The sequence below is a fragment of the Poecile atricapillus genome, chromosome 11, assembly GCF_030490865.1.
Source record: "Poecile atricapillus isolate bPoeAtr1 chromosome 11, bPoeAtr1.hap1, whole genome shotgun sequence".
Taxonomy (NCBI): Eukaryota; Metazoa; Chordata; class Aves; order Passeriformes; family Paridae; genus Poecile; species Poecile atricapillus.
Window position 1 is genome coordinate 10,091,989 of NC_081259.1, and position 10,728 is coordinate 10,102,716.

General features: G+C 39.7%; 1 protein-coding gene across 2 annotated transcripts; it reads right to left on the bottom strand.

Moving 5' to 3' along the window:
- Positions 1-875: 875 nt before the first annotated feature.
- Positions 876-10,728, bottom strand: HDC (histidine decarboxylase). Of its 2 annotated transcripts, XM_058847288.1 has the most exons (12): positions 10,404-10,728; positions 9,436-9,608; positions 8,297-8,410; positions 7,431-7,553; positions 6,499-6,633; positions 5,456-5,599; positions 5,133-5,199; positions 4,201-4,363; positions 4,005-4,095; positions 2,758-2,856; positions 1,994-2,095; positions 876-1,814 (listed from the first exon to the last, which is right to left on the bottom strand). In XM_058847288.1, the coding sequence occupies exons 1-12, from the start codon at positions 10,429-10,431 to the stop codon at positions 1,068-1,070; spliced, it is 1,986 nt and encodes a 661-aa protein (XP_058703271.1). In that variant the 5' UTR covers positions 10,432-10,728; the 3' UTR covers positions 876-1,067. The 2 variants fall into 2 exon arrangements, with proteins under 2 accessions (XP_058703271.1, XP_058703270.1); XM_058847287.1 differs by lacking the exon at positions 10,404-10,728 and having other exon boundaries at positions 894-1,814; positions 9,436-9,892.

Sequence of the window (10,728 nt, forward strand, 5' to 3'; positions counted from 1 at the left end):
CTTAGCTGATGAGCTTAGCTGATGTTGTATAAGGGTCTAGATATGAACCAGGCTCATTGTTGATATAACCTGGGAGTAGTTGTTCTGGATCAGAGGGAAGATCCATCTGAGTGCGCTGCCTTCAGACAGGGTGACTGTAGGTGTCTGGAAACAACTGCAAGGAAAGCAGCGAGCATCGAGCACTGCTTTCCCAGAATAAAGTCCTAGCAATCACCATGCTTCCTGACTCAACTGTACTACCCCTAAACTGAAGTTTGTCCTTAATAGATTTTTCTCCTCCCCCCACCTATTTCTTATATACATAAATCACTGGTCTCTTGTAGTAAAATATTTGTTTGCTATAGAGACCCTGTCTTCCATAATGCCCCTTTAGTTCTCTGTTATGAGAGAGAGGGAAATATCATTCCTCCTCTCTTTTCTCATGCATTTGTGATGTACAGACCTTAGGTAATGCTGAGAAAGGCCACAGGTGCTTTGCAAGGGCAACTGTTTTGCAACATGGCTGCACAAAGCCTCCCTTAGCTGATTAGAACAGATGGACTGGCAGGGCTGCTGTGTTTAACTCTGGGAAAATTGCCCTACTGCAGCAAAATCTCGTAGAGAAGTTACATCCTTCTCTTTGCACAGTTCAGAACTGATGTTGGCATCGTTTGCACACACCGATCCTCACATCAGTCTAGAGAGTTTAAGTCAAGGTATTAAAAAACAAAAAACAAACCAACCAGTGGTGCAAATAGAGACTTAAATTGTTCATCCTGTCCTGGGACCAGCATACTTTGTCAAAGTGGTTCCAGCCTACCAGCTGGAAACTGTCCATTACCAGGACTGGTAAGGAAGAAATTGGCATTTTCTTTACCACAGTCTACAAAACAGAGTTTCATGTTATAGGCCTACAAGATTTATTTGACATTTTAACCTATAAATACATGAGGTTTTCACCAGTAAAAGCACAGGCATTTTCTCAGTGGTCATTGCCACAGCTTATATTTTGAACAAAAGAACATGTAGTATTGCATGTGAATAGGCAAACTTTGTTTCTCTTCCTAAGGACCAAGCTCTCTTACTTGTTAAACAATGGCTTGCAGAGGACAACAAGGCAGCTGAAGGCCACACTGGATGCTACACTCTGGAAAGCTTGGGACACTGTAGAATTTAATTAGTTTTTTGAAGGCACCTTTCTTGAACATCATCATGTCTTCAGGCAGCCTGGAAAGAACTCTGGCATTTGCACGAGACTCCTTCTTGTCAGTGGCTGCTGCTTTGGGGTTGCATTGCTCCAGATTACCAGTCATTGGCACACTGGTGCAGCTAAGGGAACGTGCTGTCTTTTTCTTGCCTTGAACAGATAAATAACTGAATAAAAAAGAGGTTAACTTATGTTTGGTAACATCTTGGACATCTTCTGGAAAACAGTCATCCAGAGGATCCTCTTGACCTTTTACCTGCTGACTAATCACACATGTACTGGGACTTACTGATAATTTCTTAGGGTGAACTACTGTTTTTCTGGAAGGTATTTTGTATTTCCCTCCATCTAAATAAAGCTGAGGAGCATTACTAATGGCATCAGAAGTAGTGGGGATTCCTGCCCCATCACCAGAATTGATGTAGTGTGACCCATAATTCTGGCTAATGATTTGAGCTGCAGTGTGTTGAATGATGTTCCAGTCCTGCAGAATATCTTCCCTGGTTGTGAACTGAGATGTCACAGTAAAGCGAATTATGAACTTGTCATGGATGGTTGCTGGAATGAGGAAGAGCCTGCCAGAACTGCTTAGCTCTTTCAGGAGTTTTTCTGTCAGCCAATTGGGACCCTGTTTTAAATATGAATAATAAAAAAAAATATTATAGTTAGAATTTCCAGTGACATCTAAACATATCTAAGAATTGAAATCACAAATTCTTACATGGAAGTATATTCACAGTTATTAATGTCTGGGGAGAGATCAGCTGTGGTCAGTTCAAAGAGACATGCAAAAGGACTAATCTTTACCTTTAGGCGAAATACAACGAGTCCAAGATGTCTCTTGGCAGGAATTTCAAAGAGTGGGTCACTTTTAACCAAGGATTCAAAGAATTTGGCTGTTTCAGTACCCTGTAATTAAGGATAAAAAAAAAAGTTATGTCACAAACCCACTATAAGATGCTAAACTGGGTAGTTAAAAGGAATTCCTTTCCTTACTAAAACACATCATTCCAATGCATGAATAAGAGCAAACAGAAAAATTACATCAAAGCTAAGAATTTTAAAGTCTGTCTCTGTTTACCCAAACCCTTGACAATGAACATGAGTAACTGGCCTATACATAGGGATTTTCTAGAAGGAGGTTTGCAAACAGAATGTGGCTTCTCACATTAGAGTCATTTTGCAGCAACCATTAATCCACAATGTGACCCCTTGTATTTAAACTCCATCAGGGACTTAAGTCTGTACATTTTCATAGTGCTGGGTTCAGCTATTCATCACAGCCTGCTTCCCACTTGACCTTAAAGAAAGCTTCTCCAGATTATGGCTCAGCAGAAGGCAGTGACTGACCAAGTCCCTTTCTATTGTCCAGTGCTGTCAAGAAGGGGACTGGAAATGTTTTGTCTGCACAGTCACTCTTCACAGATTATTTTAGAATAAAGCCAGCACACATTTAAAATTCACAGGCAAGCTTTGTGTGTGAGAGGATTCGTCTTACTCATCTCTGCATCTCTGAGTTCACTAATCTCACCTGCCAAGAGCTGAACATAACACATTGGTAATTCACACACCTGTCGGACATGAGCTTGAAGCTTTTTCACCCCAAACGAGCGAAGCACAAACCACAGCTTCAAAGAACGAAATCGACGACTCAGTGGAATTTGCCAGTGCTGTGAAAACACAACAGTACATCAGTGAGTGCAGAAACAACAGAAAGGAGAGTTCTCCTTCCACTGCCACATCTCTTGCTTCAGACTCAGGTCAGAAACCTCTCTTGAGATGAATAGGGTCATATAACTGAAAATCTGCTAAGCCTAGGATACAGCCATCAAAGAAACAATGTGTCCCCATATTTTCCAACTATTTTCAAAAACAAGATTTTGGATATTCCCCTTAATTTGTGACTTAGATATGTTCAGAATTTTAAATTAACTGCCAGCTTATAACAACAATTTTTTGTATTTAAGATGTGGCCATTTACACTTTAGGACTGACTAGTGCTCACTTCAGCTCATGTAATTTCCTGAACATTTTCCCAAATCAACTATAAACAGCAAGATTTTATACTGGGGTAGACAGTTCCAGACAAAGTAACACCTGCTCCAAGGAAAAGAGTGAGAAAACGTGTAAAGGAATATTTCAGGGAGGCTGCACAATCATGTGCAGGATCCAATTTAACCACAAGAGGGACTCAATATCTTTTTTTCCATCCCTCCCTCTCTCCACTTGAGTGAAAAGCACTATTGATTTCAAGAAAACAATTATCTTTTCAGGCCTAGGGTGAGATCATAGCAGAAATAATTGGCAGTGAATATTTCTTTGTATTACTGTACTGAAATCTGCTGTAAGATGTATCTGCAGTGAAATGCCTCTTAGCTCTTAGCTCTTCTATGAATACCTTAATCTGAAGAAAAAATGTAATTCATTCTCCTGCTGTTTAAGAGCATGGCTTTTCCATTGTTTACTCCTTTCTCTCATTTGTTACATATCAGAGATGCGAGAAATCCAGACAAAATGGCATCAAGTAGGAATTATTTCAGCAACTCAATACACAGAAATGGCCCTTTGCATGAGAAAGGCAAGGCTGGATCTCCATCTGTTTAAAAATCTTAAGTACTTCAATCTGAAATCAGTTTTATAATTCATCTTCATAACCAGGGCTTACAATTACTTTGCTATTTTCTCTGCAGTAGGATCACAGTATAATTTGGTTTATGTAGTAAGACCAGCTATAAGATAAGCATACTCCAGAATGTGATACAAATTTCACAGTCTGAAAATTTTATAGGCAATATAAAATATCAACTTAATAACTTACCATGAAGTCAATTGCAGCTCCTGAATTGGCATGTCTGAGGTAGACAGGGTTAACGCTGAAGGTTTGATGTAACTTGTACTTATCTTTAACCCTATCGATTGCAGAAGGAAACAGATTAAGCAAAATAAGTGCACAGAAAGTCTTTGCAATTTGCATGTTATCCTTTTGGTGGTGTTTGTGCTTTGAGTATACTCACCAAAATCCAGTGCAGTCAAAGTGGACCATCATCCATTTAGAAGGATTAAATGTAAAGGAATCTGCATATTCAATTCCATCCAAAAACAATCGAAATTCAGGACATACAAATGCTGTTCCTGCATATGCAGCATCAATATGAAGCCAGAGTCCCTCAGCATCACCTGTTGGAATTGAGATTGTTGTTATGCAAGGGATATAGGGAATCAAAGTGCATGCTAATCTCTCCTCTCTGCAAATCAGGTGCAGTGTTTTGGAGGAGGCAGACAAACAATTGACAACTTAGTTTTATTCTAAAGGCGTTGCACCATAATGCCAAAATATAGGATAAAGGTGGAGTCTGTAACAAAATTCACTATTCTATATTTCATGTGAGTGAGTCTTTTTAACATTTGATTCCTTTCACCTGCCCTTTCCCCAGTACCCCTCAGTTGCACAAAGGCAAAATAAAGACATAGCGGCAAGTGAAAAAGGACCCAGAATCAGAAGCCACAATCTGACCCATAGGAGAAAGCTCCTCAGGTCCTCAGCAGCTACTGGTCAGAATTTATGCTGGAATAGAATTTGCAACCTTGTCAATTTTACCTATGAAATTGGTTGATCCAGAGGATGTCCTACCAGAATCTACCTTCAAAACTCCTTTGCTAGATTAAATATTAATATATCCATCCTACAACAGTACCACACAGTCTGTATTTCCTGAATAACCACATTAAAGATTTATCAGTTGGCAAATTTCATCCATCTTGAATAGAATGTATTTTAGCATCCTAATCTAAATATTACAGAAATCACTGTGGTCTTGTACTGACTTTAGCCACCTCTGAGACGTGTCTGAAAACCTCAGCTCTCCTTTGTTTTGGCATGAAAAAGTCTAAGAGGATCTTCTAGATACTTTCATAGATCAAAATCAGGGAAAAAAAAGACACTTACAAACTGGACCCAGTTCTGAGAGATTGTCAAAAGCACAGACACCAGTTGTACCCAAAGTTGCACAAACCTAGAAAAAAAACAAACCTGTCATAATGGATTAGGTTTCTTTTAATACATGGATGCAAGCACTTTAAAAGTGGGCAGTTTACTGCAGATAGTCAAAACATTAAATTTTTTTATTTAATAAAATAGAAATTCTTGTATACATTTGAACCTTCAGCTAATGTATTTTAACACAACAAGAAAAAATTTATATGTAATTTCATGTTGACATTATGAATATAACACAATGTCAATACCCCAAACCAGAAAGTTGAACATACAAAGACTGGCACCAGGCCTTTCTTTCTGTCTTCTGCAATGGCTTTCTTCAAAGTTTCACCTCTGAGGGAAAAGTTCTCATCCACAGGCAGAAATTTTATCTTCACAAGAGAAATCAAGCCAGCCTTTTCTACAGAGGAATGTGCCTTTAAAATAAGAAAAGCAGTAAGAACAAGCTCTGAGGCTGAACAGCTGTGGTAAGTTATGGCTTTATGAAAGACAGTGGTGGCAAGAAATACAGAGATAATGACCTTATTGTAATCCATATTAATACAAATCTGAAAGCATCTTCTTTGTGAGTAACTATAAGAAATAGTACACAGTAATTCCAAAGAATGCTTCATTTACTTGGGTACTGGTTTCTGAAATACAATAATAGGCATCCTCATCTTGTGTTTGGAGGACCATTTATCAAAACTCAGCTCTTAAAGGAGCCTCTAGAAATGAATCAACCTCCATTTATTCCCTCCTCCCTGCCATAAGAAGATACATACCCTGAAGTGTGTTTACTTCTTGATAGAGCAAAACACCTTACAAGATAAAGTCCTTTTAGTTATACTAAGAGAGAATGAGCATGAGTGTCTCTCCCGTGGCAGTTTTGCCTGGGGAATATAATTGCTCAGTTCAGGAGGCCAAGGACAGAACAAGTTTGCTGGCAAAAGCCAACAGTGGAGCCCACAACCAGAAGCAGCGTTTAGGTAACAATGCCTTGAGCATGCCTGTCTCTGAGGGGAAGGAGGCTGGGAAGAAACACAAGATGAAGCAGCATGAGATCAGCATCTAGTTTCTGGAGTGAGGCTTTTTGAAAAACAGGAAGGAAGTGCAGAAATCAGTCATGTGAAACAATCTCTTGAGGACTGCCAAGACCCTAAAAACCTCGCCTCAAACTGGTTTAGCTTCCCCATCTGCAGAAAGCAGCAGTAGGGGAACTGGTCCATGCTTGTGAGGCATTTCTGTGTTGTTGTACAGAAATGTGACTTCACATGGCAAAGGCTGAGAGAGACAACAGAAGCAATTTGTTTTCCTTGGAATCATAAGAACCTACTTGATCAGATGCATAAGCAATGAGGCGAGAATTGAGCGAGGACTCATCAGTGTCTGGCTCAGAAACCTTCATCTCCAGAATTTTGTTCTTCCTTGCTGCCAGCAGTGCAACCAAGGTTGATTCACTCACGGTGCTCTGCAAAGACATTGCTCATTTACTGCAACTGCTACTTCGTTGCTATTTAGCCAGGATCTGCTGAAATCAGTGAAGTGCCCAGCTGCCCATCCCCTTTTTTATTTCTACTCCTGCTTTTCTCCAACGCAGTGGAGAGTCATTAGCTGATGAGCAGCTCTCTGAGCCAGCAACACAAAACAAAGCTTTTTAATTGCTGTATATTTTAACATGCAGCACCAAGTTCTGGGGAGTAAACAAACCACATTTTCCTTTTGTTCTACCGATAAAACATAGTATTTCCCATAGAATTACAAACATGATCAAAGCCTCTTATAATAACAAAGACGCAGCAGTGATTCCAGAGAGCTCTTGTTTACACCTTCCAGAAGGAGGTAATAGTTCAGGCCTTGATCTTGCACCTCTCAGAGACAAAAAGTACACATGAGAAAAATGAAAAATAATATTTTTTGTGTGGCTAAGGATTGTGGCAGAAGGATAGTGATAAAGATTCCTTCTCTAATTATGTAAGAATCACTTTAGTGCAAAATTTGGTGATATGAAACAGATTGAAGACATGAAATCATACTTATCCTTAAAAAGACCACAAGAATACCTGCTGTTTGTCAGCACTAAAAGCAATAGCAGTTTCTATTCTATAATCTTCCACATTAAATACTAAAATTTGGGAAAATAATGCCAAATTGGGATTCAGACCCATATAGAAAATTTTGTTGGTTTTGTCTCTAGGAAAACTATCGGCCAGGAAGAAATTCTCTTGAAAACAAAACGTTGATGAGGCCATCTCTAATCTCCCCCACCTGTAATACTCCTCCACCCACACTGTCGGGATGGTGGTGAAGGAATTTATCTGGAAGGCCCAGCATTTTAGCCAACCAATCCATCACATTCATTTCCAGTTCTGTACAGGCTGGGCTGGAGGCCTAGAAAAAATTTGAAAAGGAAAATCAGGCTGTAATTCACCCTGGACACTGTTCCCTTGTCCAACTGAGAGCTGAGAGAGACAACGAGCTAATCTGATAGAGCTACATGGAGACCACACCCACCAATTTCTTATAGGTTTGTGAGCTTTTACTTTCTTACACAGAGACACACATCTTAAAATCTGTGCAGCCTTGGCATTGGGGAAAACACTGGCTTCAGAAACTACTGCGGTGGGCACAATCATAAGCAAGTAGTGCTCTGTAGCTGCTGCAGGAGGATACAAAATGCGCAGATATTCTGGCCCAGGCCACCAAACAATTATTTTCAGAAGAGGAAAACTAGGAAGTATGGTCTCTCAAAGGAGCAGGAGAACTGGAATGGAGCCCAATTTAGCCCGCAGTCATAGATGTGGCTGCTCTGTTGCTTACACTGTTTGTGTAACAGTCTTGGCACTAAGACTAGATGACAAGAAACAACCCTCACAGTGGGATATGCAAAGAATTTGAAAACAGATATTTCTAGTATATTTTCTTCATTCACCTCTTGCTGCTAGGTAATGCCTGTTCTTATATGTTCGTTTAGTTTTGGTTTTTCTAAGTGACAACTTTCATTTCTGCAACAACACACAGTTGGTTAAAATAAATAATTATACTGACTCAGAGAGCAAGAAAGAATGACTATGACCCGCTCTTCCATATTATACACAGGAGAGGAATGTCTAAAATAGCCCCAAAATATTTACCCATGTGAATCCCAAGCAGTTAATTGCGTCAGCCAACATATCTCCAAGGAGTGAAGGCCAGGAAGTTAGAGCTGGAAAGTAGGCATGCATGTGTGGACTTTGCCAATGGACTACCTAGGAACAGAATTATGCAGAAGTTAAGTCTGAAAATGTAACAAAACTTTGCATGAGATGTGGTGGCTAGTACCTGTTTAAAGTGAGAGAAAAGGATTACAGCAAAATAATATGTGCAACTATACATCTGCCAGCAGAGAGCTGCAGAGATGATATCATCAGGGGAGCAGCACTAGCAGATGATAATACTGCACTATTAACAGATAAATTGCAAGTAACAGCAAAAGTATTTATCTGAATTAAACAGACAGACAAAGATTCTGAACAGGAAAGAATGTTGTGACATGTTTGAAAGACCAGAGTCAGAAAGATTTATCAAAATATTTATCTTTATGAAGGGAATCCTTGCAACAAAGTTGTTCATTTTGTCAAACAACTTGCCTTTAGCTACACACAGCAATTTACAACTATATAAACCCTTCCATACACCTGAAGGAGCTTGTGTGTGGGACACCAGTGTAAGTACATGTAATCTCATTGCCTCTCCTACATCAGATCAAGTTTCTGCAAGCATATAAAAAAATTTGACAATAGACTTTGAAAAAGCTTCTTACATAAAGCATGCCATTTGGTAATATGAATTCCCTTAGCAGAATCTGCAGTATTTATGTTCAAAAGGAACACTTTTACATTCAAAGCACAGAAGACAAGTCTTATATGTACATGAAGTTGGGCAAGAGTTGTTTCACCTTGCTGTGCTGAATTTCCACATCCCTGAAATTAAGATTATATAGTTCAGCAGGTAGAGACATTGTGAAGCTAATGATTTTCTCATACTGGTGTATTTGTTTCCCTATAAGCAAATATGAGTCATGTACAAAGTAGTTTAAAAATACACTCACAATCTAACCCCTAAAATTACAGTTAGGAACACAACTGTGGACATAACATCTACAAGATTTATGCTACATTTTTGTGCACATTACTTATTTAAAACAATGTTCTGCAGAACCTATGCATTCCCAGGATCTGGTATTCATCCCAGGTAGAAACAGCTTTTTCCTGTCATTATCATACTTTCTTACCCCTGGCATAATAATCTTCTCTATATCTCCAAAGATGCTGTCCCAGCTGTCTGGGTCCATTGGGGCAGAGTCTGGCAGCTGGGCTCTCATGTAACCTGGCTGTACATCAGGAGTCACCCGTCTCTCTCTCACATTGCTCAGGTACTGGCAAATATAATCCACCATCTCTTTCCCTAGAAGAGGCAAACCAGTGTTTTCAGTTTCAATTAATGGAAACACTAAATAGCAGTACCAGCACTCCACACAAGCTATCCTTAGCATTGGACAGAGGTTCCAATAGCACTGGAATACTGCTCCCAGCTCCTCCCTCCTACACCCTACTTGTCCCATCTAATAATGTTCTAAAAGAGGTTTTTTCAGGGTTTTGTCATCACTGACTAGTTCAAATGTACCTTTAAAATACAATCATGGTAAAAGTACAGTTTGGTTACTGAAAGTTTTTTGATTTTCTTGCCTACAAACTGAAACTGCATTTCATAGGAATTAAATTTTCATAATGTCCTACAGTTCTTGGTCATTATAGCAAACTTCATTTTGCATCCTCTGAAATCAGCTGCATAGCTCCACACCTTTTCTCCACTTTTTAAGGCAATCTCCTGCAGCCCTGGAACCAAAAGTGGCTCTCCATCTCCAGAACTGTCTAAATACCACTGCGGTGTCAGCCAGTGAAGAGATACTGTGCATAAACCCTCAGCACAAGATTATTCTGAGTTACAGTTTTGCAGCTTTCCCACAGCAGCTTTGATGTAAGACCAAAAAAGATGTTACCCACAGACTCTAAATCCATTAATTTAAACTCAACCCTGGGACACATTTTTGTGTCAGCCTGAGCAGTTCCAAGTCTCAAGGAGAAGTGCACAAATAAGGAGAATATAGCCCATCCTAATTCTGGGTATCACTTGCAGCCCTACAACAGCTGATCTCCACGAGCAAATGTTGCCTGTTAGCAAGAGCCACAGATCACTCACCTCTCTGTCTGTACTCCTCAGGCTCCATACCGATTCCTTAGGAGTGCTTTTCTTCAAACCTGGGCCACAACCTTTTGGGAGCTGTGGTCAGCCTGGTCTGGTGCCCTGCCAGCTGCTTCCCCCTTTATAGCTCCCTTTATCTCTCAGACTCACACATTCTGGCAAAGGTTTAACAGGCAGGTTATTGGTGAGTGTTTATCTAACTCCTCCCAACTGAGGGTTTTTACAATCTCTCATGTTCTCATCTGTGCTCTTTTGATGTATAAGATAGTGTATCACTAAGAGGAGCTGCCTCTGCACTTTCCCATTTTCAATCAGTCTTTCA